Source organism: Euleptes europaea, chromosome 8, assembly GCF_029931775.1.
Source record: "Euleptes europaea isolate rEulEur1 chromosome 8, rEulEur1.hap1, whole genome shotgun sequence".
Taxonomy (NCBI): domain Eukaryota; kingdom Metazoa; phylum Chordata; class Lepidosauria; order Squamata; family Sphaerodactylidae; genus Euleptes; species Euleptes europaea.
The window spans coordinates 58,241,387-58,269,326 of NC_079319.1; the positions used below are offsets into that span (position 1 = coordinate 58,241,387).

The window sequence follows — 27,940 nt, forward strand, 5'->3', positions numbered from 1 at the left end:
AATTAGCAATATGATCTCTAGTGCTTATTCCTTTTCTTAATCCAGCTTGAACATCTGGCATTTCTTGTTGCATATACGGTAACAGACTTTGTTGTAAGATTTTGACATCTCCAGCCACTTTTATGTTAATACTGTACAGAGGTCTTTAAATTACACAGGTTAAATAATAATAAAGTTCTGCATTTGTATCAAGTTGACTTTTTCCTTTAGCTTTCATATCAGAATTTTGTTGAAGTAAGAGTCATGTTAGTATATAATAGAGGATTTATGATGAATGGAAAAAACTGACCAAGCAGGATATTTTACTTTGTAATGTGTGATCTAGGTATATCGTTGGCAAAACATTGACACATTTTTCCTTGTAACTAAAACGGTTATGCAATTCGCTTATACTGAACATTGAAAAAGGAATTGCATGCCAAAATAAAGTATTTTTATATACACAGTCATACACACTGAGTGTGTAAAACACAGTTCACAAAACCTTACTTGTCTATATTTTCCAGAAGAGGATTGGGGGGTTCATATCCAGTAGTGGGAATCTGTGTTACATTTTAGGTATATGAAGGCAAGGTATGTAACAGATAGGTGAAAAATTCCCCAGGTGTAGCTGTTTTAATCTGCTGCAGCCAAAATAACAAAGAGTGTTGAAGCATGAAAGATTAATTAAATAATTTATTGTGGCTGAACTTTTGTTGGTCAGAACTTCATCATTTGCATCATTTGAAATGTTACATTCTGTTGGTACATACGCACGTGCACACAGAGCTATGAACACAAGGAGAGAAGAGCGAGAGATTATCCTAGGACATCAATATGTTGCATTACGTTGCAGATCATAGATAAAAATAAGTGTGATAAAAAAGAATAAGTATGCATGCTTGAGTGCGTGTGTCAGAAAATAACAGCAAGAGAGAGGATGACAAAATGTATGAAGATCCACTGAGTTGACCAGTCCCAACTATTGGTGAATTGGCAAAGCAGCATGATTACAAATGATGTACATACACCTATAAGGAGAGGGCTATTACTTTCTGTAGACAGGCTTATGTACACAGATTGTGTCTCTGTCATGCTTATAAAGATACACACATTTACTCTGGATCTTGTGCTGTGCAGTGTACTGTAACACACCTATATTGTGTGTAAAGTCCTGATTTATGACGACCCCAACAAGGGGCTTTCAAGGCAAGTGAGAAGCAGAGGTGGTTTTCCATTACCTTCCTAATATACCTATATTACACCATGTTAATTTGGGCCGTCTTCTCTCTCTGCAATAACTTCTACTCACTCCTTGCCCTATGTTTTTAGCTGTGTGCATGTGTATCTGTCAACTGAGCATAACACTTTATGCCTCTGACAAAGTAGGCTGTGGTTCACAAATGTTTATATCATAATGAATGCATTAGTTATTCTTTAAAGTGCCCCAAGAATCTTTGTTGGTTTAACTTCCAATGTGGAGAAGAAATGTAATCATTTAAAGACACCATCTTCCAGATCAAAAGGTAGCAAATGTTGTATTATGTTAATTATTTTAATATTATAATTTGCTACCATAGAATACATTGTATTAAGTTTTTATTATTATTATTATTATTATTTTGGATTAAGTTTTTATGTCTGTCCTACTGCAGTGATAAAACATAGCTGTGTGTAGCTGGGTGGTCTTAACTAAGTCTCTGTGCCTAAGTTTTGTCATTGAGAAAACTGTATTCTGTATTTGTCAATTAAGATTCTAATTAGTATTATAACACTGATTATGTGTAGACATAAAATTAATTTTCTACAAGTGCTTAAGAATTTCACAGTTATTCAAAGAAACAAAGATATTAAAATGAATGTCAGAAATTTGAGGTTGCCACCAGTCACCAGTAAATATTGAAAATCTGTCTGCTAGAAATTAACCTTAAAACCTATAAAATAATGGGTGCAATCCAACAAAGGTTAAGCATGTTTGTCCCATTAATTTCAGTTGAACAGAGTTTAGCCCATACTTTCTGTGAGGCTCTCCCCTCCCCCTCGGTTCTGGCACCTCTGCCCTCTGCTGTCTCGTCCACTAGTCAGATCAACTGCGGGCCCCAGAAAGGGAAGAAGAGGAGGCAGTTGACTTTCTCTCTCCCTTCCATGGAACAGTCCTTTCTTACTTTAGGAAGTGACCGCTCCCTGCTCCCTCCCCCCAGCCTGGCTGGAAAGCCTCCTTTTTAAGGACCAAGTCTGCCTCAAGTCTTCCTCCTCATGCCACCCAGGAAGTAATCATGTCCCTCTCCCTCCCGCCTATCTGGCCAGCCTCAAGCCAATCATTGGCTCTCCTTTGGTCCTCCCAGTTTCTCCCCCCCCCAATTGGTTCTTAATTTCTCCCCCCCCCCGATTGGTCAGGGGTAGGTGCTCTGGCCCTCACCTACCCCTGACTCATGCCTGTGTTGGGACTGTCAGGGAGACTGAGGGCATGATCATGGGGCTCTCCAGGGGTGGTGCCCATCTCCCTGCTGGCTTCTTAGAGAGCCACAGCTCATCCTGCACTGCTGGCAGCTTCCCCTGGCCAGTGCTGCCACCTGCCATTGATGACATTGGTGGTGAAACCACAGGCAGCATGGCTTCCCACATCCTTGGGGAAGTCCTGGGCAGCTTCTTGCCAGTCTGCCCAGCCTCCCTCTCCATCTCCCATTGTGACCACAGAGCTTCTACTGGCCCCAGGTTAGAAGTCAGGTGGTGCTGCACCAGGTTGGGGCTTCCTGGCCACAAGGGAAGTCACGCAGTGTCCATTGGGAGGCGTCCAAGCCGGGCACCAGCCTCCAACACTTTGGCTAAATTACGCCCACTTTCGATGACATAAATAGTAACATATAGCAAAAATTATATATATTCTAGAAAAAGCCAAAGATTGACTGGTGTTACATTACAATTCTCTCTGTGAAAAGGGAGACATTAAATATATTCTTGTTTTGGCTAATGTTCTGGGGAACAAATCATTAAAACCTAGTTAATAATTTTCTGTGAGCAGTTTGCTATTTCAGAATCCAGTTAAGACAGGTGAATACCAGCAACATTTTACACACACCCCCAAATAGCCCCAACTCTTGACAGTTTCTTTCCTATGTGAATGGCTCACATGAATCATTGGGTCCTATCTCTAGGACTATAGACAAACTCAAACTTATTGATATCCTCAGTTTTAGATGGGGAAGGAGCTTCCTATGATATTCCACCATTTCCTTGAGAGGTTAGTAGAACGGTGGTTTTCTAAGAAGACCATGCATTTGAGGACAGGGAATTGAATTCCTGAAATGGTTCCACTGAAGGATAGGATTCTGATGCAGTTATCATCTTCCTCCCTCACTAGCTTGAACAATGCAACATTATTTCCCATCAGAAAATTATTTCTCATCCCATCATTACCTATAAAAGGAAAAGACTCTTGTTACGACCCTAAGCTTCACAAATTCTGAGGTGCTACTTCCTTCTCAGGCTTTTGCCTGTATAATGGGGAAAAAAGGGCATAAAGGCATGGTCTTAAATGATGGTGTCCAAAAAACAAAACAAAAAACCTGAGAGGCATTGCGCATTGTGGTATTTTTATAAAGGTGAAATAGCTAGGTATTTCAGAGGGCAGAATACTTTTACAGAATCTTCAAATCAAATCAAATTTATTAGTACAGTCAATCAGACCAGTACAAGCTATACAACAACAAACCAGACACGGCCAGTATATAAAAACAGTGTTTGACAGAATCTTGGGTAATCTTTATATTATCTGAGAAAGTGAGCTTGGTGTCTGGAAAGCTTATACCCTGAAAATCTTGGTGGACTCTAAGATACAACTGGGCTTGAGTCAACACTTGCTTAAAATGTTTTTCCCACCTATAGGTGAGGTGGTGTTTGCAATAAAATCTGAACTACCTCCAAAAATTCAGAATTAACTTTATATATAGTGAAAGGAAGATAGACAGAATGATAAGGTCAGTTCCTGTGAAGGGTCCTCAGCATTGAGCAACCTTTATAGATACTGATTTTAAGATAAAATTTATTCAAAAATTCTTTATGCTTGGTCTGCATGAAAAGTTATAATTAATGCTAGTGACAGAAATCTTTACCACAAGAAATATGTATGTTAGTTAACTTTTACAAGCAGTGTTCTATCAGTTCTTTGTTGTAAGATGTAAAATAGTTAGAAATTTCCTTGAAAATAAGATTTTCAATAATAAAATATCTTAATATTTTTAAAATATCTTTTTAAAAAAAGAAAATAGGATTTTCCACATATTATATTGACACCATAGTTTTTTTGGGGGTGGGGGGCTAAGTTCTGCAATTTTTGTTTGGCAGTCTGTTATCGTGACTGATTTGCACACCAGCTTCCCGTCTACCTAGGGATGTTCTTGTGGACTATACAGTGTGGTGGAACATGGTTTAAACAATAGAGATACTGCTGATCAGAAAAGCTACAATTATAATATTAAGGGAAATTGTTAATACTGTCTGAATTAGTGTATGACAATTGGTAATATTAGAATTTCCTATCCATCCCTAAATAACATGTACTTTTTTTAGTAGCAGTAATGTTTCTAAAATGTTAATGACCATATTCCCAATCTTAAGAAGTTAATACTGATAATACAATGGTTCACTGATAGTTCCTGATAATTAATTGCTCTTTGTAGACTGTTCATTCCCCCCTCCCACAAGAGAGCCTTTTCATCTCTGTAAAATGAGATGTGTAGCCAAGGCGAGCTGTAGCTATTTTTAGCTTCACCAATACTGCAGAAGAGAAAACCAGCCAATTGTCACATGTTGGATAGTATCCCTGCACTGTGCTGTAAACAAAACAGTTGGGACCAGACATGAGGTTAAGTTATACAAAAAGTGAAAAGGAAATGGATAATTTATAAAGTGTATTTTATTTGACTGCTAATGTGCTCCCTGGTAAAGAACCAAAGTGTTTTAATTATTTTGCTGTTATATTCAATCCATGTAGTTCATACAGTGATGGAAACAATTTTTTTTAAGTTTCTTGTTTTACAGAACCATACATTGAATATTATTTTCACAAAACATATAAACAAAGGAAACTGATGCCTTTCAGAAGGCTGGAATATTGGCCTGTGAGGCTAGAATTACATTGTTTACTTGTAAAGTAAATAAAAATACTGTTGAATAATACCAGACATTGTTTGTTAACATTCAAATTAACTGATGACAAGTGCAATAAGTTACAGTATTTACATTGACAAGAAAGTCATGTAGTTTCAATTTTGGATATGTAGAATTAGTATTTGATACTAGAAATCTAAGTATTACTAAATTTAGGCCAATAAACAACTAACATTTACAGGTCAGACATCATCCTAAGCTTCTGTGTTAGTAGGTAGGTATGTAAAATTTCTTGTATGTAGCCAAAGCCCATTACAGTATAACAAAACAAAACCTGCCAAAGCAATGATAAATAAAACAACAATAAAGCAAAATAAAACTGAGACAGATGTTAAAATTTCCAGGGCCAAAACATAAATTGCAGTGCATTAAACGTTAAGCAATAATTTCATATGGGTTTTTTTAGCCAGTGGATACAGAGACATCATATAGGTAACATGGAGGTCATCATCAGAGAGGATAGAACTTACCGGGACAAAGTAATTTAATATTCTATTGCGGCTCAAATTGATACACTTTGATCATTATCACGCCAGCACACGTTGGTGCTCAGTGCTGCAACAAATCCAGTCTGGGAGTTCTACATGACTCTTGGAGCTCGCCTTCTCTCCGAGTCCACTGGAGCCACTTCGTCTTTCAGCGTTACATCTATAGCTGTCGGGATTTTCTGCATTTGTGATATACTTAGATAAATTGTGGTACATATAAAGATAAGTTGTGTGCCATCAGTGCTTGTTGATTTTTTTAAATCTTACTTAAGCATGAGGTTTGTGTTCAGTTTTCAATACCACCTGGAGGATGGCAACCCTACTAATAGTATTTTCTTGTAATATCTTGGGGGCGGGGGGAATAGTGCTCTGCAGAAGTTTTCTAATTAAAAATCAGCGTGTTGGTAATATTGTGTAGTGTTTAAAAATGCATGATTGCTCTCATGATGAACATGATGACTCATGTTCTCTGGTTTAAAGTAAAAAAAATTCTTTCATATCTCTTTATTCGTACCAGTCTTTTTTTCTTTTCTCACAAGTTTGTCTTTAGTCAGTTTCTTTATTCTTATGTGCGCTTCAGTGGAATAGTGGTAGTTATCAAAGCATGTCTTATCTGTTTTCATTTATCTTGTACCATAAGAGGTTGGGGACATGCAGTTAATAGTCTTGCCAAGAGAAGGTGCTACCCCACTCCCCCCGCTACTTCAATTAATAGTAGCGTACAGATAAGCCAAAAAAAAAAAGCCTTCATTACATATTATTTACTTAAGACTCTAAACATTTTTCAAATAAATTTTCCAAACTTACCGGTATCTGCCTGGATCCTTACAAAATATGGGAGAAATTATGTTTTCATTCAATTATATTATTATCTCTATATAATTTATAATCTATAATTTGTTTTTTTCTAATTATGCACCCAAAAGCATGTGAGTTGTTTTATTTCTATTTTAATCTTATAAGAGCAGTCTTTCTTTACGAAATACTGAGAAAAGTGAAGCTATTCTTCATGTTACTTATTTCAGTTTACCCAGATCGCTATATTGGCTATAATGCATGGACTTCCATATAGTATGGGAATTTTACTGATGAAGTGCCACAGTGCTATTCCTTCACTGCATGCAGTCTTACCAAAAGCAAATGAACCAGAAATATTAGATCATCCTATTCCCTCTTCATAAATTTGTTTTTGTAATTTATTCAGAAAGTTCTTTAACATGTCTCTTTCCACATGTGTGAGTGTTAAGTGCCGTCAAGTCGCTTCTGACTCATGGCGACCCTATGAATCAACGTCCTCTAAAACATCCTATCATTAACACCCTTGCTCAATCTTGCAAACTGAGGGCCATGGCTTCCTTTACAGAGTGAATCCATCTCATGTCGGGTTTTCCTCTTTTCCTGCTGCCTTCAACTTTTCCTAGCATTATTGTCTCTTCCAGTTACTCTTGTTTTCTCATATAGTACCAAAGTACTATATCCTCAGTTTAGTCATTTCATCTTCTAGGGACAGTTCAGGCTTGTTTTGATCTAGAACCCCCTGATTTGTTTTTTTGGCAGTACACGGTATCCATAACACTCTCTTCCAACACCACATTTCAAAGGAAGCTACTTTCTTCCTTGTCGAGCTTTCACACCCATACATAGTAATAGAGAATACTATGGCATGAATTATCTTGATCTTGATTGCCAGTGACACATCCTTACACTTAAGAATATTTTCTAGCTCCTTCACGGCTGCCCTTCCCAGTCTCAATCTCCTTCTGATTTCTTGGTTGCAGTCTACCTTTTGGTTGATGATGGAGTCAAGGAATAGAAAGTCTTGAACAATTTCAGTGTCTTCATTGCCCACCTTAAAGTTGAGTAATTCTCCAGTAGTCTACTTTTGTCTTCTTGATGTTCAGTTGTAGTCCTGCTTTGGCACTTTCTCCTTTAACTTTCAGCAGTAGTCATTTCAAGTCTTTGTTGTTTTCTGCCAGTAATGTAGTATCATCAGTATGTCTCAAATTGTTAATGTTCTCCCCCCCGCCAATTTTAACTCTACCTTCATCTAAATCTAATCCAGTTTTTCTTATATGTTCTGCATACAGATTGCACCTTTGCCAGTTGGAAACCATTCTGTTTCTCCATATTCTGTTCTGTTCTGTTCCACGTGCATTTGGCAAGATATATATTTTGGCAAGATTTTAAAATCTGGTTTGGGGTGTGTAATTTATTGCTATAAACTATCTGTGTCTTTTACGTAAAATTACCCCTACCATCTGTGAACTCTTAGAACAGGAACCAAGGCATAAATGAATATTTCTGTTTAGTATCTAGAAATCAAGTATAGTGCACACTCTATGTATGGTTGCCAATTCCAGGTTGGGGAATTTCTGGAGATTTGGGGATGTTGCCAGAGGAGGGGAGGAAGATCAACAGGGATGTAAGTCTACCCTCCAGAGCTAGCATTTTATTCAGGGGAACTGATATCTATAGCCTTGAGATCCGTTGGAATTTTGGGTGAATTCCAGGGCCCACCTGGAGGCTGGCAACCCTAGCCTCTCTTTCATAGCCAGACATGCACAGACACACTTTTGTTTACTTTTGTTCACTTCAAGGCAGCTAATGTAGCAAAAATACAAAAAACATCGATTCATTTTGCCCTTGCGAATACCCTTTTCAAAATGTATGTTAAAAATTAATGTTAAAGGAGAATGAATAGCTAATTCTAACATGTTGAAGGGATGGTGGGTGGCTTTGGTAATTCTCCAGGGGAAAGGAGGGGAGGGAGTTTTTACATAAAGCATCAAGCAACTGCTTTATCTTGCATTTTATTTTTTAGCTCAATCATACAGTGGCAATCTAAAGTAATGCAATTTCACTGAACTCTGTGACTATTCTTTGTTTTTCCAACATGATCGCTTCAAAGATACAAACAGATTTTGAAGAGTGGTTTTTAAAAGAAATGAAAAATATGCCTGCAGATTTTAATAGTTCAGTTATGTTGATATTAAACAACAGTAGGCCAGAAGGGGCTAAATCTGTGGATTGAGGATTGCCATGGAAACAAACACTGTCAGTCATGGGTCTGCTGGGGAGGAGTGAACAGAAAGCACAAGTAGTTAAAAGCCAGGTAACCTGTTGCAAAAAATACATTATTATTTATCTAGGATTTTTGTTAAGTTTTACATTTTAATTTTTAAAAAATATTTCAGCAGGTCGCAAACCTACCTGTATATAGCCAACACAGGAGAATTGTTTGTTTCAAATCAGTGGCTATATATCCAGGGAAACAACTCAAGACATACATTAAGACATACATTTTCATAATTTATACATCCTTTGTCTAAGGTTCCAAAGACTTTACCAAGTCCTGATTCCTTGGGACAATTTAGTTGATGAGTTTCATTATTGACCAGTTTCCAGTCAGGCTTCAGAACTGGCTGTGGAACAGAGGTGGCATTAGTGGTCCCAGTGGATATCCATCTGGATGAAAAATTACACTTTGTTTATTCTCCCAGACCTATAAGTGACTTGTGACACTATTGATGCTAGTGTGGCATATTAGCAGAGTCAATCCAGGAGGTTTTTGGTTCCGTTCTGTCGTTTGCCATGAACTCACTAGTAAGGCTCCCTCATCTCCAATATGTGGTTAACACTAAAGGCCTGCTTTACAGGGATGCATGTATGTGAAGTACTTTGAACAGTGAATGTACTACTATTGTTATTATTCGATCCCTGCATTTTGTTACCTTGTTTAGAACACCCAGTAGGCCATTGTTTTTAACTAAGCAATGAGTAATTCATCCTTTACCCTCAGTTCTGTTTCTTGCCACTATGTGTTGAATTGAGATAAGAGAGAGATGGTGCTTGTGGGTAATCAATTAGATTTCAACAAAAGCTGTTATTGGTGAGATTTCTTGATACTGGTTTTCCATCAGCTACTCAACTTTGCTGCCTCAAAAATAGATCACAGTTTGGCCAGAACTGCTTTCTATTAGTGGCATCCAGTTCTCAGATTGTATACTGGGAAGATCAGGATTTGGTCACAATCATCCTTGTTTTTATAGTTTTAAGACTTGGCTGTTGTGACGAGGTCTTCATGCAGCTGTTCTGGATGACAGTCTGAAAGCTTCAGCTGGCGCAGAATACTGCATCCTAGATAGAGTAGGACAGTGGAAGCACATCCAAACGGTTTTGCAGCAAGTTCCTCTATTCCCCAGGTCAATTTCTGAACCTAGATAATTTTTGATCATTAAAGCCCTTCATGGCCTAGGACCTGAATACCCAAAACATCATCTCTTCCTTTTTCTACTCCATCTCACAATATGAGTCTGTGGTAGAGTCCTTGTTAAAGTCTTGTCAGTAAGGATAAAACTAGATGTGATGATGGCAGGACCCAACCCAGGTCCTGTCAATTACCTGTAAAGCAGAGGAGTGGTGTGAATTAAAGTGTAACGTGGGCAGGCAGGAAGAGGAAACTCCCTCTTGTCCATACTTACCTACCCTGAATGATTTTTAAAGCCATTTTTCATGAGTTTGTCTAAAGGGCCATGATGTACAACTTTGCTGGAGCTAAGCAGATCTGACTCTGCTCGGTGCTTGAATGGGAGATTTCCTGAGAACTGTGGGAGAAACAACTGTATGCTTCTCCCTATTAGCATGGCACTGAATTAGAAAGCCTTTGGGTCCCTTCTAACTTTGTGTCCTTGTAATTGTTTATATTTAAATTATAGAAAGAGATTTTACAGGAGAGAGCTTTTTTTGTAAATTCAGAAAGTGTTGCTTAAATGTGATAGCCATTGATAATTAAATTGTTACGTAGAAGTTACTGTTTATCGTGAATACATGGATTTGTATATACTCTAGATTATAAAAATTCATGTACTAAATTTTCAGTCAAACTTAATTATTTCTATTTAAACAATCATTTTGGAAGTCTGTTTTCTGAAGACTTGTTACATGAATAAATTCTCTGGGACAGTATTAAAAGAGGATTATCTGCCATCCAGTTAAGGTCTGTTGGATTACAAGATTAAGCACTGATATCCTTAACTATAGCTGTCTAATTATCTGGACAATAAATACTACCAAAGTTGAAAAACTGGCAAGAAATCCAACTCAACATACTTATCCACTCCCACTTAGGTGATCAGTGTTTTTACCTCTGACAGCACACCTCTGACATCTGTATAACAGTATCAATGAAAATGCAGCTTTCTGCTGCACTTGCAATTTCATGTATTTTGGTCTTAAGTAAATAGCATTGATTGGAAGATGGAATAAATCACCCTTTCCAGAGTTGAGATGTAGGGGATAAACTACTGGTTGGGGGCAGCCACCACAAGCATATGACCCAGCTATTAAGAGTTATTACATTGGCTACTGATCTAATCCCGAGCCCAATTCAAGATGCTGGTTTTGTTCTTTAAAAGCCCCACATGGCTTGGGACTGGGATACCTGAAGGACTATCTTCTCCCATACGTTCCTGTCCCTGAATTAATATCACAGGGAGAGGCCCTCCTGACATTAATATAATAGAAACACTGACAAGACCACTCTCAGCCACCCTAAACTCTATCCTACTCCTTCCTGACCTTGCAGGACCCCTCCATCGCCTCTTGATTCTTTTTTTCATTTTCCAACCTTTCCCCCATCCTGTGAAGCACTCTCCTGGACTTCTTAATCATGGAGGCTTTTTCTCTCTGTTTCGAATACCAAACTACAGTGCTTTTGGGGAACATCCACATGATGTCATGGTCTAAGCATACTCCATTCTTGGTATGCTCTTGTCCAAACCTACTTTTCTGCAAAGTTTTTGGGAAGAGAGCAGTTCCAAGTGCATTATCTGGCAGAAAGGTGCATATTATCCAAGTTCCTGCCTAAATCAGCACCCTTTTCCTTCCCCTAGCCTCTCACGGCTGCCATTTTCCCTGCTATGCTACCCATAGAGCTATTTTAGGCTTTTTAAAAATCACTTAATTATTATATTTATTTAAAACATTTCTGTACCACCTTTCCACCCGAATAAAAGCAGCATTTTAAATATTTAAACAATTTATTAAAAATATAGACATACCAACACAACCAGGGAGGATGGCTGATAAGAGTTGCTGGGGATACACCAACGAACAAAAAAGTCTTCACCTGCTGTCAGAAGACAATGATAGAGGAAGATCTCCCTGGGGAGTTCCATGTTTTGGTACCACAATTGAGAAGGCCATTTTTTGGGTTGCTACGCATCTTGCCTCAGATGTCAGGGACACCCAAAACAGGGCTTCCAAAGATGACTAGAGTGGACAGGTAGGTTCCTATGAGAGAAGGCTGCCCTTAAGATATGCTGGAGTCAAACTGTATCGATCTTTAAAGATCCATTCCAGCACCTTGAATTGGGCCCAGGAAGCAAATTGGGAGCCAAAGTAGATGGGACGAGTGATTTGGTCCCTACAACCCATTCCAGTCAACATTCTAGCTGCAGCATTTTGTACCAACTGTAGCTTCCATACAGTTTTCAGGGTCAGCCTCACGCAGAGTACATTGCTGTAATCTAATCTAGATGTTACCACAAAAAAATAGGGAAGCTGAAACTGGTGAAAGATACCCATGGCCACAGCTGCCACTTTTTTATTCAACAAAAGGCCCAGGACCAGGATCACTCCCAAGGTACAAACCTTCTCCTTTAGAGGAAGTGCTACTCCATCTAGAACAGGAGATAATTTCATTTGCTAGGTCAGACTTTCCCTCTACCCATAGCTTCTCTGTTTTGTCAAGATTAAGTTTCAGTTTGTTTTCCCTCATCCATTCCAAATCTGCCTCTAGGCACCTGGTCACAGTTTCCAGAGCCTCCATGGGATTTACTGGAAGCAGGAGATCTCCAAATGACCTCTCCCAGCAGCTTTATGTAGATGTTGAAAAGAATGGAGGACAAGATGGAGATATGATGCACTGGTTCAGTCCAGCAGTAGCACCTGCCATTTCACCTGGAAGTTAGTGGCAGAGATCTCCCAGTGCCCATATTGTGCAAACATGCACAGCACACTCACGTTGGTGGGGAGGGATGAAAAAACTGGGCTCTTTTAAATCCAGTCACCCTCTTTGTGTGGGAACTGGGCTGTATCAAGCCCCAAACAAATCTGTGTTTTCTTTACAGAAATAATAAGAATAGATTTACTTCTGTTTTATATACATTTATTGTTTTGATTGACTTAATAAAATTTTAACCAAGTAATTTTGGCAGAATGCTAAAAAAATACTGTTTTAAATGTACACTGGAGACACAATTAAATAGTTCTTGTTTTTGTTATCAGCATACATGTGCTATGACGCTTCTGAACCTGGATTTTTCTCTTTCTTCCACAGCTGAAAAGCAATATTGTGTTTTTGTTATCATTACACAGCTTCCACAAAATATTATTTTTCACCCAGTATTACAAAATGGCCTTTCCCATTCCTCTCTCCCTTCCTTTTTTGTATTTAGAAATGATGTGTGCTGACAGCAGAAAACAGAATTCCATGTGAACAGTGCTGCTGTAGATACAAATTTTAACCTCAATACCGTGGGAATCTCCTAATCTCTCTGTGTAAATGACAGTTCTCCCAATATAAATCTTAACCAGTTGTTTGTATTAAGACTGGGATTAATGATTTGACTCACAAACCAAAAATATTTGTTTGGCTAAAATGTACTTCCATATACTAAATTTAGCCAGAAAACAGACCATCCCCCCAACTCACGCGACTGTCATTGACAGCTTTGTCGTTGGGGGGGCGGGACGTGAGTAAAGAACAGCCAGTAGTTTTGAAAATTATTATATTAAAAGAGAACAAAGTTTACAAAAACTGCACAAACATTTCCTTGCATGTGTTCATTAACTTTTGAAGTGCATTTTTATGTTCGGCTCAGATCTCCATTTTAAAGTTCTCAAGTACCAGGTGTTGGGAAAGACCTTTCTCTGCCTGATACCCTGCAGAGCTGCTGCCAGTCAGAGTACAAGCATACCTCGAGATATTGCAGGTTCGGTTCCAGACCACCACAATAAAGCGAATATCTCAATAAAGCAAGTCACATTACTTTTTTTGGCTTCCCATGCATATAAAAGTTATGTTTACACCATACTGTAGTCTATTAAGTGTACAACAGCATTATGTCTAAAAAATGTACTGTAATAATAAAGAAAAAGTTTGAAATATTGCGAGAATTACCAAAATGTGGCACAGAGACACGAAGTGAGCACATGTTGGAAAAATGGTGCCGATAGACTTGCTCAAAAATGCAATGTCAGCGAAGCACAATAAAACGAGGTATGCCTGAAGATCATACTGAGCTGGAGCAATCAATGATAGGCAGTACCTTCTTATGTTAGTCATTTTAGCATTAGAGAAAAGTGTAAGATCCAAAAACAGAAAGGATGCAATGCCAAAATAAAACAGCATGTAGTACTGCACTAAGCAGATCTACTCAAAATTCTACTGAGGTCTTTTCGATTGGGATTACTCCAACCAAAGTATTTTTAGGATTGCACTGATAGTGTGCCTGTTCAAATTTTGGTTGGTTTTAATAAAATATATTGTACGGGGTATTTTTTTATTATTTCACTACGCCTTTTAGATAAAACTGACGCCATTCTCCATAGATATATTGTATATGCTTTGAATTTGCTTATCAGCTAATGAAATGCTTACCTGGTGGTTGATGGTTGTATGGAGTAAAGTTGGTCCTGAACATCCGCAGTTTACTTTCCTCTCATTGTAAAACAAACCTTTATGTTGTTGTGTTCAATCTCGGTTGTCATCCTTGGTATTAAGGGAGAAAAAGGTTATAACCAAAATTTACCAAGGCAGGGGAGATAGTACCTTAGGAACACCATCACAAAGTTCCTAGAAGTGGCTAACTTAAAAGCATGCCAAACAATGGCAAGCCAGTAGCAAAATATTTCTTTGGCCTCTTTCACAGCTGTGCTTGGTGGTGTAAGGGGAAGTGTGGTGGGGGAAGTGTGGTGTGGGAAGTAAAAAGATAAAGGTCCCCTGTGCAAGCACCAGGTCATTCCTGACCCATGGGGAGATGTCACATCCCGATGTTTGCAAGGCAGACTTTGTTTACGGGGTGGTTTGCCAGTGCCTTCCCCAGTCATCTTCCCTTTACCCCCAGCAAGCTGGGTACTCAGTTTACCAATCTTGGAAGGATGGAAGGCTGAGTCAACCTTGAGCCGGCTACCTGAAACCAACTTCCGTTGGGATCGAACTTAGGTCGTGAGCAGAGCTTGGACCGCGGTACTGCAGTTTACCACTCTGCGCCACGGGGCTCTGGTGTGGGAAGTAATCCTCAGGAATTCCTCGAATAAATACATGCTGCCATTGTGAGAACAGCAGAACTGGGTTGACTGGGGGTTTTCCTGACAAAAATATTTCAGTGCTCGCTCCTGCCACCTCAACATGCCACAATCCCAAAAGCATTTTATGGCTCCTTGAAACAATATAAAATGAAGTTATTGTCCTCTGCTGTTCCTGGAGGGATAGGATATTTGACAAATGGTGTTTTCCAGATGAAAGTTTGCAGTTTCTCCAAAAACAGTATGTTGGCTTGACCTCCAGATTTCCAGTGGCACTTCTCATGCCCATGTCAGTAAAGGATTTCTGGAGCAGACAGGGGCAGACATTTTCACAGAAGATACTTTTGACTGAATAGCACTTCTAAACCAGATATTGATGTTGGTGTTTGATCAAAAAATTAAATTTTCCTGTTTTCAGCCAACTGTTAGTGTGTCCTGCCATTAGACTGCCTCAGCATCACCACCTCATACTATCTTGGCACATATGTGGCACACTTTGTTCAGGCAGCAAAGAAAAGACATTCACAGGAGCTAAAACTGGCTCTTCTTGAGGCAATGATAAGTCCTTTTGCAGCTTTGCCTCATCAACAACTGTAGCTAGAATGTCAAAACAAACTGAAAATTCATTGCCATGGGAAGAAATGTAAAAAAAAAAAGTGGTCCTATCTTAATGAAGAATTCCCACCAGTTGATCGTGACATCAGCATAGTCCATATTTAGGCACACAAGAAATGGCTCTATTAGATCTGTTGCCAAAGGAGAATATTAGGTGTTTTCCACTTGGAGACCAGCTTGTGTAGTTTCCCTGTTGCTACCAATGCACCAAAGCGGCAGTGGGGCTACCACATGGTAGGTTTCCCTGTACCTTCCCTGGCAGTGGCCACCCCATCCCCCATCCCCCATCCCCCATCCCCCATGGTGTTTTCAGGAGTGTGTTTTTAACCACAGCAATTGAATATTGTAATATCAATATAACTTCATAACTATCTGTGTATTTTATAACAATCTGTGTATCAGGTCCTCTGAATTCTCTGCTTTCATTTTTAAAAACAGTAAGCATCTAGCTGCTTTTGCTGTGGAGATAAGTCTTTCTACTTCACCTTTTTTGTATTTTTTTTGTGGGGGGGACTTGTATAATACATCTGCTCATAATGACTTTTAATCAAAAGGGTCAACAAGATTTATACAGCAAGTCTGTAGAATCCTTAGAGAATAACAATAATCCATGGGACAACTTGAAATTTAAAAAACAAAGTTTGGCGGGGGGGCTGTTTTTATTTTTAACATCAAAAATAGAAGTTATAGTGTTGTAAGGGCAAGCCATCTCAGCAAATCTATTAAGTGACAAACTGGAAGCCATTTTGATGGTCTGGGGCCACCATGCCTGTGGGACCACCTCTCCTGGTATACCCCTCAAAGAGCATTATGCTCATCAAATACCAACTTATTAGCAGTCCCCTGCCTGAGAAATATCTGAATGGCCCCGGCCTGGTGAAACGCTCTGTCAGATGAGACCAGGGCCCTGCTGGGCCTGTAAGACGGAACTGTTCCGCCAAGCTAGGGTTGCCATGTCCTTCTTCGCCACCGGCGGGAGGCTTTTGGGGCAGAGCCTGAGGAGGGCGTGGTTTGGTGAGGGGAGGGACTTCAATGCCAAAGCGGCGATTTTCTCCAGGTGAACTGATCTCTATTGCCTGGAGATCAGTTGTAATAGCAGGAGATCTCCAGGTATTACCTGGAGGTTGGCAACAGTACGCCAAGCCTACAATTGAGGGCAGCTATGGTTCTGTCATTAGCTGTCCTCCCTGTACCACTTCTATACCATCTGTTATCGGCTAACACTGGCCTCAGACCTGAAGATTCCAACGCTATCAATATGGAAGGCATTTGGTGTTCATCTTAATTTAAATTGCTGAAACTTGTACTGTTACACTGAATTTATTGGAATTAAAATATTTTGTATTGTATATCAGTTATTTTAATATTGTTGGGCTTGTAAGCTGCCCTGAGCCCGCTCTGGCAGGGAAAGGGCAGGATTTAAATTTAAATAAATAAATAAATAAAAAGGTTTATGACTACACCAAATAAATTAGGGGATTTTTCCCCCTTTTGTAAGCTTTCATGGCATAATATAGCATTGATACATCCGAGGTGTTTGAAGCTTGTGTCCTGTAAGTGTAACATGAGCTACTAATGTTAACATTAACATGGTTGGATTGTAGGAGCATGTTAACCTTACCAGGCACAACAATTAAAGCTCAAACAGTGCAGCAGGCTTCTTGTCACTTGCCGCAAAGGTATTGTAGGTTAGTTCACTTCATGTAGTTGTTGCTGCCCTCTGCAGGCTGCTTAATTGATTTATATTGGAAAGGCATTTGTTACTTGTAAAACCAGACACATTTTAAATGTGCAATCTGCTGATGACTGGATGTTTCAGACATGAGACTAGAAGATTTGTTAGACCCCTGCATCTCTTGTGTTTATTTTCTTTCTAGGCATCTAATAATACTTGTGGCTGAAGAGAAAATCTTTTAAACACGATTGCAGTGTGCTACATTTTTCTGAGTGCAACCGCTGTATGTATTCATGTCCATATTGCAAAAGGGCAAATGGTGCCTCAAATTACTGATAGGAAGGAGGCCAAAAAGGCAGAGAATGGGAGAGATTTTTAAAAGGCAGCAGTTGGGAGCAACTGTCATAGAGGTTTAAAGCAAGGGGTGTCTGCAGAGTAGGGAATGGGGGATTTACTATAAATCTGCTGGGAACAGACAAAATATTCTTAGGAAGACACTGAGAAGTAAGAAAAATTGCATCTCTAATAGTTTTCAAGGCTATTATTTTGTTAAGTTTTTAGCAAGGTTTCTTGGATAGGTAAAAAAAAAAACACTTTGAGATATAAACCGAAAGTAGGATCCAACCAAGTTAAGCACCTTAAAGTCTTGAATTTACAGCAAATGGCGAGTGCATGTCTCAGATTTTCCAGGATTGGAGGATTTCACGTAACCGGCTACTTTTCTTCTTTTTAAAAAAATTTAGCTGATTCCTCACCCAGAATGTAAACATTTTCCATATTATTTATGAGACCTTAGTGCAATCTCTTTTGAGCTCTCTACCTACATAAGACAAAATTTAGAGATTGCTCGTCAAAGGAAGTGTCAGCTGAGTTTCCTAGGCAACTTGCTAAAGATACCTGCATATCTAAAGATAGACATAATAGATATAATAATGTCAGTATCTGAAGAATATTTTTCATCTTTAGTCTTTGTTGCTATAGCCAATATGAGATAATTAAGATAGATTCAGAAAATTCATGTATCTACTGCACTTATTTTTATTTTTGGTTATTTGTGGCAATTTCTTGCAATTTATCCATACAAGAGCAAAATGGTCAATGCAAAATATTGTGAGGTGTGTATAGGAAAGGAGTTTTCTGCTGACAGGAAAGACACAGTACAATCCTATGCATAATTAATTCAGTCTACGGCCTAGTCTCCCCATGCAGCAGAATCAGGTCGTAGAAACCTGATGTGGTAGAATGGGTTCTTCCACTTCAGACAGTCAGTGGGGAGAGTCACATTTTAATGCTGTTCAATGAAGAACTTCATACAAATAAAAAAAATTAGGACAGTAGGACAGATTCCAGGCTAGCATTTTGTGCATTGTGCTAGTTTTATACTTAGAGGGAAGGATTACTGGGAAGACCGTTGAAAAATGAAACTCCTCAGCTACACTCTGAAGTAGTACTGTCCATTCTACCATTTTAGCACTCTGCCACCTCATTACCACCTCATTCTGCTGCATGCGTAGACCAAGCCTAAGCCTACTGACTTCATTGGGCAGACTGGAGTAACTTTGCATAGCATTGCACTGCCCGAGTTTTCATCCATTTTACAGTTCTCAGCTATTTGATTTTTAAAATCCTATTGTTGACTGTTGAATTCTAGTCAAATCAAACCAAATGTATTATCTTTGGGAAATTTTTGGGAAGGGAGGGAGATTATTTAAAACCAGTTCGTTTGTTTAAAGTTGTGATCCAACTCATGCTTGCTTAGAAGTGATTCCCATTGAAATCTTACTCCCCAGGAAAATGTGTGTAGTATTAGAGGTGCCATTGGCTTAAGTTTGTTAGGAATTTCAGGTATCCTTTTGGAGTCTGTTTATGCTGATGCTTTCTTTTTATGACAGTTTTAATACTGTTGTGGTTTTACATCTAAGCAAATGAATGCAGAAAGAAGAGTGTCTTGTGCAGAGTTAGGATGCAAGATACAAATCTGCCACTCTGGTGGCAAACAAAAGTATAACATAAATTCCCAGAGTATATATTTAGAAGAGATCTGCAGCTGGTCACTTTGTTACCATTTAGAAATCCACCAGATGTTTGGAGTATTAGACGCTCTAGGCCAACGTAGCAAGCGTGATACTCAATGACTACTTAGGGCCAAAAAAGATGAGACTGAGACATTGTGTTGTTGCTGTTGTTGTTAAAATAGCTAACATATGAGACCCCAATTCATATTGCGTGAGGAGGAGAGGAACTTTAAGCCTCCCTTTGCTCCATTTTCCTGATCAGCAACAGAATGGACTTTTTGTGCTGCTGAAGAATTCCTTTCCTGCATTCAGCTGCAAGCAGCACTGAAATGGGTGTTCCACACAGCATTTAATATAGTGCTACATTCCCATTAAAAATTGGCCATACCTGCCCCCAAAGTCAAGATCCTACTGTTTACTCCAGCCACACCAGTTCAACCAGGGTCCTGCTTCTCCAGGTAACTGTCTCTTTAAACTTGCTTCCCAGACATTTCTCCCACTCCTAGCTTAATTAATGACTTCCTGTTCACTTGTGGTGCTGGTGCCCTGACTTTCCTAAATGGGTTTTAATCCATTCTCTTCTCCCCCGGGGGAAGGCCTTAATTACTCCATTTCCCCCCTCTGTAGCAAATGTGATTGTTCATTACTTTGTGTCATGAATATAATCGTGCAATTATGAAATTACAGTCATGAAAAATAAAAAAGCATTTTGGATCCAAGATAAATGCACTCATTAAAATCTCCCTCCCTTTTCCAGGAATGCCGTCAGGTATACTGGATTACATGGAGTGAACAGTAAATGATTAAGCAGCACAGAGAATTGGTAGCACCTTCAAAAACAAGTAGTGAGAATTTAAAGGAATGTTGTGGGGAGGGCTTTAATCTCTGCTTTTCTCCCTCACTGCAAAATATGCTCATTAATATTTGTTTTGTTTTCATCATCCTTTTGTGTGATTATGATGATTAAAAAATTTAAATGAGCAATCATGTTTGCTACAAAGGTAACTGGGAACGAGTAAATCCCCACCAATAAGAACCCCAAGATCCAAGAAAGGAAGTAATTTGAAAATTGGGAGGTTTAAAAAAAGAGGCATTAACACAGAATTAAAGAGACAGTAGACCTTGAACACGCCTGCAATGTTTCCAGCCCACAAACAGATGGATAATGCTGCAATTATACATGACATGAAAGAAATCAGCACAAATCAAGTCTGGAATAGATGAGAAAACAACATGGGGGTCCATTCTAAAATCAGCTAGAAGAAATCATGGCAATTCCAGACTAAACTGTCGTATGGAACCTGCCCACATCTTGACTTAAAGGCGTGTTGGTGGGGAACGGGTTCTGTGATTGTCAATGACGTCACAGGTATTATCCAGTTGGTGTCCATTACATTCACACCATGATGTCCAGTCAGAGCACAATGGTTCCACTAGCCTGGAGGAAATGTACATTTTACCAGTAGCAGCATTGTGCACAAACAGGAATACCTCTTTGAGGGGAGACCTCTGAATCCTGCAGCTGAGCAACAACTGCCCAAGTTGTACTGTAAACTAATACTCTGGGCAGGCTTTAGCATTCCTTCCTGCTTGCTGCCTACTCTTTATTTTTTTTAAAAACCATTGTAGATTCTATCCGACACCTTTCTTCCTTGCAGCCAACCTGTCTAGTTGCTATGACAACAGGTTTTGCTCATCCAGGTAATCTCAACAAGGACTAATCCTGCCAGCTTTTACACTTTCCCTAGAAGAACGCTTGGGATTTTTCTTCTTCACCTTACACTTGTACTATGTTCTGAGTCCTTGGTCTGTAGCTGCCTTCTGAGAATGGAATTATAGGTGGATTTGTGGGATTCCTAATTGTGGAACTAAAGTAGAACTAAAGTGTGTCTTGCCGCAGGTGTGTGATCCCATTCATTGTGAATGAATGGACTTTTACAATAAAGTTTTTTGCTCATCTGAAAATGATGCCCCTTGTAGTGTAGCAAAAATTGGATAAATTGGTGTTTTGTGGACAGAAAATATTATTTGCCCAATTTAACTGATAACTTAAAGTTACTTCTAAGATTATCTAATTTATATAATGGATGGTTAATGAGGGAAGTTCAGAACTTGGTGGAAGTCCTGAACTTCCAAGCCTAACACCTCCATGCCTGACACTTATGTTTTCTTTCAGCTTTCTAGAAAGAATAGATAGCGTCAGCTTGCCTGATTACACACCCACAGATCAGGTGAGTAAAAGAAGGAACAGCTGGGAACTGCAAGTCAGTTTAACACATTATTTCAAATGCTCTTAAAATTTATTTATTTATTTAGAAAATGTATAAACCCACATGTTACCTCAAGGTACTTGAAACTACTTCATTGATTTATTGGGATATTATCTATACGTGTCAGGCTTCAGTACCCCATTGCGTCTCAGCAATAAACTTTACTCCAGACGTAGCCGAGAGTTTAAAGATTTATTAAGCAAAGCTAACGGGTCAGTAGGTCTAACGAACCTAAGGTCAGAATGCAGGTATGGGGAATACAGGGCATCTTTATAGGGAATATACAATACATTTGGTTACATCATTGGTAGGACATGAAAGGGTAAGCTACATCAAAGGAAGGGTATTTGTCACCTCTAGAGCAGATAGCAGTTTTACCATTGGAAGGCTTACTTTGGAGATTGCTGCCTCCGGTCTTCGCACCGATACCTCAACTTCCCACGGGAAAGGAAGTGGCTTTGATACTAAACATATGCTTATCTGGGGCCCAAATGGATGCCCTGACACTCCACCTCCCCAAAGACCCCTCCCCGGGACATCCTGGTTTGGGGGGGTTAGAGCCGATGGAATTCTGCTACCAGGGTGGGGGCTTTTACGTGCATAGCGGACACCCATTCATCGTGGCTAGAGTTCAGATGTTTCCAATGCACGAGATACTCCAGTTGGCCCCTCTGCACCTGAGAATCGAATACCTTGGAAATCTCGAAGTGTTGTTCCCCCTGCATCATGATCGGGGTCGCAGCTGCGGGATCAGGGTGCCATTCAGGTGCCGGTACAAAAGGTTTTAACAGACTTACATGGAATACCGGGTGTACCCCCTGTAAAGTTTTTGGCAGTTCCAACTCCACTGTAACTTCATTGATAACCCGGGAGATTGTGAACGGCCCCACAAACTTCTGACTCAGTTTCTTGCATGGACGTAAAGATCTGAGAATCTTGGTGGAGAGGTACACCTTCCCTCCGACCTTTAATTCCCATTGGGGTGCCCTTTGTTTGTCTGCCTGCTCCTTGTACTTTTCCTTCGCCTGTTCCAAAATTTTTACCAGCCAGGGCCAAGTGTTCCGCACTGTGTTGGCCCATGCTGATACTTCAGGGGGATCGCCGCCCGGCGGGAGGGGTACAGCTCCTAAGGGTCCGAAGTCCATTCCGTAGATCACTTTGAATGGACTTATACCTGTAGCAGAGTGTACCGAGTTATTATAGGCATATTCTTCCAAAGGCAGCAGGTCAACCCAATTGTCCTGGTGGTAATTCACAATACAATGCATGTAACATTCTACCATCGCGTTAACCCTTTCGGTTTGCCTATCCATCTGCGGATGATAGGCTGAAGACAAACCCTGTTGCACAACCACAAGTCCTAAAAACGCTTTCCAAAATTTTGACACGAACATGGACCCCATCACTCACTACCTTCCACGGAAAGCCGTTCAATCTGAAAATCTGGTGTACAAATAAGCGAGCCAATTTGTGTGCAGAGGGCATCCCCTCGCAGGGGACGAGATGAACTTGCTTCGAGAAGAGATCTGTAACCACCCACAGAACCGTTTTGCCCTGGCTAGATGGGAGGTCAGTTACGAAATCCATCCCGATCACCCGCCAGGGAGCCTCTGGAGACTCTAGGGGCTTGAGTAATCCAGGGGATTTCCCCATTAAGCGTTTGCTCGTTGCACACATGGGGCAAGATTTTATGAACACGTCGATGTCCTGGCGCATTCCCGGCCACCAGAACTGCCTTCTCACCAGGTGCGAGGTTTTCACAAACCCAAAATGTCCCCCCGTTTTGGAACTGTGGCTCCATCCCAACACCTCCCTTCGCAACTCCGTGGGGACGTAGTGTTTATCCTCGTGGGCGCCTTCCCCTAATAGTACCTGGGATGGGAGAGACTTCTCCCTCCGCTCTCACTGAAGAGCCTCCCCCCACCTACGCTTGAACGCTTCAACGACATGGTAGAGTCTACGGGTGAAATCAAGGATATGATTAAACTTCAAGAAAAATTTCAAAAGTTGAATTGGTTAACTTTTTTACAATTGAGATCCAATTTGCAAAAAGACTGCTTATATCCACAACCTTTTCGTGAACCAACTGAATTTGAGCAGTTAATATCTAAAAATGACTCACACATATTAGGAAAAATATATAAACTTCTCTTGAAATACGACACAGAAGAAGAACAAGTGAAAATAAACATGATAAAATGGATGCAAAATCTCGGAGAAATGATTAATATGGACTTATGGGAAAAACTTTGCTCTTCCGAATTGAAATACACTGTTTCCCAAGAAGTGAAAGAAAATTGGTACAAGACCTTCTACAGATGGTATCTGACTCCTAATATGCTTTCCCAAATGACAACTCCAGGGAAAAAAGGCGCATGTTGGAAATGTCAAGAATCTGACGGTTCTTATTTTCATGTTTGGTGGACGTGTCCAAAGCTACAACCATACTGGAAAAGAGTTCATCGTGAACTACAATTGATGTTAGAAATGAAGTTTACATTCAACCCAAAATTTTACTTACTCAGTATAGTACCGTTAAATTTACCTCAAAAATTGCATGACGTTTTTAAATATGCCACAACAGCTGCCAGAACAATTCTAGCAAGAACATGGAAACAAACCCACACACCTAAAATTGATGATTGGAAAGAAAAACTTCTGGAATATGCAGTAATGGCTAAAATGACTGATGAACTAAATCCTAAACTCAGTGAATCTACCGAACAATTTCAGGAAAAATGGGCATCTTTTTATACATATATGAAATGTAACTAATATGAATAATCTATGCCAAAATATTATAATACTTTGTTGTATGCTTTTTACCTTAAATAACAGTTAAATAAGAATAAGAATTTTTAAAATATAAGAGATAATATGATGTAAGAATTTCAAACCAAAATCACTTTGTAATTTCATTTCATTCAGAAATCACTTTACAATACTGTATTGTTTTTACAATGTTAACAGTTCCCCCTTTCCCTTTTTCCTTTCCTGTACCCCTTAAAGATATAAAGAAAATAAAAATAAATAAAAAAAGCGTTTGCTCGTTGCACACATGGGGCAAGATTTTATGAACACGTCGATGTCCTGGCGCATTCCCGGCCACCAGAACTGCCTTCTCACCAGGTGCAAGGTTTTCACAAACCCAAAATGTCCCCCCGTTTTGGAACTGTGGCTCCATCCCAACACCTCCCTTCACAACTCCGTGGGGACGTAGTGTTTATCCTCGTGGGCTCCTTCCCCTAATAGTACCTGGGATGGGAGAGACTTCTCCCTCCGCTCTCACTGAAGAGCCTCCCCCCACCTACGCTTGAACGCTTCTGGGAGCTTCTCCGGGATTGCTAAGGAGCGGGGGGTAGATGCAGGCGGCCCCTGAGGGGGGACCAGGACCGACTCTACTGTCCCCTCTCTCTCGTTGAGAGGACTCCCTCTCCCCCCCCCGTGATCGTGACCGGAGGATCCCCTGGGATCGCCGGGGATGGGGGAGCAGAGGCAGCCCTCACCCGAGAGGAGTCAGGGACAGACCCTCTCGCCGCCACGTGGGATTGGGCTCTGGTCAGGACTCCTGCGCTACTTCCCTCCGTAGCCAAGCCCAGGTATTCCCTGGTGAAAAGGGAACCCACCGGCCGCTCGACTCGACATTCGTATTGCGGCATCCGGGACAGCCAGGCAGTTGTCCTTTCCGGACATGTGTTTAACGGTGAAGTGGAATTTGGAGAAAAAGTCTGCCCAGCGCAGCTGTTTGGCCGACAGCTTCCGCTGACCCAATATGGCCTCAAGATTTCGGTGGTCCGTCCAGACCTCAAAGGGTTTCACTGCCCCCTCCAGGAACTGCCGCCAGACCGTGAGGGCATGCTTGATAGCCATGGCTTCCTTCTCTCCGATCGGCCAGTTTAGCTCCGGTCCGGAGAATTTTTTCGAAAAATAGGCACAGGGTTTAAACACCCCTTGTTCATCCCTTTGAAGGAGCGCACCTCCCATTGCCTTTTCCGAGGCATCTACTTGAAGGGTAAATGGTCTAGAACAATCTGGGTGAGCCAGAGCGGGCTCGGAGGTAAAGCGCTCCTTCAGAGTTTCGAATGCCGCCTGACACTGGTCGTTCCAAGGCACTTGGTAATGCGCCAAGGTGGCCTCCTGCCCCTTCCCCTTGGTTTTGAGTAGATCGGTGATCAGTAAGGCTATTTCAGCAAAGCCCTGAATAAAACCTCTATAAAAATTTGTGAAACCCAAGAACTGTTGTACTTGCTTGCGAGTCCTGGTGGGTTCCCACTCCCATACCGCCTGAACTTTTTCAGGATCCATAATCAAACCTTGGGGGGAAATAACATATCCGAGAAAAGACAACTGGTTTTGGTTGAACGCACACTTGGACAGCTTAGCATATAAATGATTATCCCTTAAGCGACGCAAAACCTCCCGCACCAAGCCCCGGTGTTCCTCGGGGTCCCTGGAGTATATCAGAATATTGTCCAAATAAATGATTACCCCTTTAAACAGTAGATCATGGAGGATCTCATTAATTAATTGCATGAAGCACGATGGTGCCCCAGAAAGACCGAACAGCATTACCATAAATTCAAACAATCCGTAACAGCAAGAAAAGGCCGTCTTTGCTTCATCCCCCTCTTTGATTCGGACCCGGTAGTAGGCTTCTGCCAGGTCAAGCTTCGAGAACACACAGCACTCAGGAGGTCCGGAATTAAAGGAATGGGGTAGGCGTTAGACTCTAATCGCGTTAAGCCCCCTATAGTCTACACACAGTCTGAGATCAGAGGTCCCCTTTTTCTTCACAAAGAAGCAGGGAGAAGAAAACGCAGCCTTGGACGGCCGTATGAAACCCCGCTCCAAGTTCTTGTCCAGGAATTCCCGCAGTACCGCCTTCTCTTGGGGGCTCATGGGATAAACTCGGGCTTTGGAAGGCTTAATGTCCTTAAGTAGTTCTATAGTACAGTCCATCGTGCGGTGAGGGGGTAACAGGTCACAGTCCGTCCCCTCAAACACATCCGCAAAGTCACTATACTCCAGGGGCAGCGCGTGGGTCTCAATCGCAGCGGCATCCCCCCTTCGCCTCCGGGAATGTCGTCCCAGCCGTGTCTCTCACACTGGGGAGCCCCAAACACAACACGCCTCTGTTCCCAATCGATGCTCGGGTTGTGCCCCGCCAGCCAGTTGCTGCCGAGAACTACTGTAGGGTTGTTGGTTGGGAAGGAGCAGGGAAAGGTAAAGATACATGGGTTGCCAGGAGGAGGGAAATAATGTGGGGGGAGGATACAGGGGGGAATGACGTGCCCTTTGCAGGTCCTTGTGAGTTCCCCGCCATGCAGCTGGGCCCAGCCCGGCAACCAGCATTGCATAACTTGGCCAGACTTATCCCAGGGAGAGGCTGCCATGGTTAGGGAAGGAGCGAAATCTGAATACAGGGCTCCGATAAAACTAGATTGGCTGGTGGTTGTGAAGGTGACAAGGGCACAGGAAACAGAGAGGCGATGGGGGTTTCAGGAAGGGAAGGAGAAAATGAGATGCCCCCCACTTGTCTGATTCTATTTCATGTTTTCAGGACCTCTTGAGATGCAGGGTTCTGACATCTGGAATTTTTGAAACAAGATTTCAAGTAGATAAAGTAAACTTTCAGTAAGTATACTAATAATAATCTGCATACCATTTTCTAATCACTTGTAATGTGAAGACAACCAAATGATCTTTTCATTGTAGAAGTAATGTATTTCCTCGTATGATGCAACACAATTGACCTTTATTCAAAAGGAGAAAATACCCTTGTTCTATAGGAAAACATCGTTGTGTATCTGATATAGAGGCCTTTGATAATTATTTTCTTCTAAATCATGCTTATCGTTTGGTAAGCAGTTCTGTCAAATGGTTCTTGATCTTTCACACTTCAGTGGAAATATTTCCATGACTTCAAATGAAGAAAACTAAGGAGAAAAAGTATTTATTTCACAACATTTAATTCAAATGTCGCACTGAAATCCAGGTTTTGAGATTTTACTTACCACTAAACGAATACAGTTCTTACACATGGAATTGTAGTCAGCATGTTGGGTATTTAATTAGCTTGCAGGATATTGTTATCACTAAGTAATCTGGCTGCAGCAAAGTTGTCCCCAATAAACTACTGTATTTTTCGCTCCATAAGACACACTTTTTTCCTCCTCAAAAGTGAGGGGAAATGTCCATGCGTCTTATGGAGCGAATGCCGGCTGGGTGCGTGCACGTCGGGACGGCGCGAGCCAGCGTTCCCCGCCCCGACGGCCAACTGGGAAGCTGGCAGGGCCGCACAGAGCGAGCCGGCGCACTCGCCCAGCCAGCTCCCGCCTCCCAGCTGGCCGTCGGGCGGGGAACGCCGGCTTGCGCCGTCCTGACACGCACGCGCCCAGCCGGCTCTGTGCACCCCGCCCG

General features: G+C 40.9%; 1 protein-coding gene across 2 annotated transcripts in view; it reads left to right on the top strand.

Moving 5' to 3' along the window:
• GNAL (G protein subunit alpha L) overlaps positions 1–27,940 on the top strand; it is a 160,776-nt gene that overhangs the window by 125,489 nt on the left and 7,347 nt on the right. For both annotated transcript variants that reach the window (XM_056854117.1, XM_056854118.1), the window contains exons 6-7: positions 21,427–21,481; positions 27,081–27,154. In XM_056854117.1, the coding sequence (XP_056710095.1) occupies positions 21,427–21,481; positions 27,081–27,154 (129 nt within the window). The remainder of the gene's footprint in view (positions 1–21,426; positions 21,482–27,080; positions 27,155–27,940) is intronic.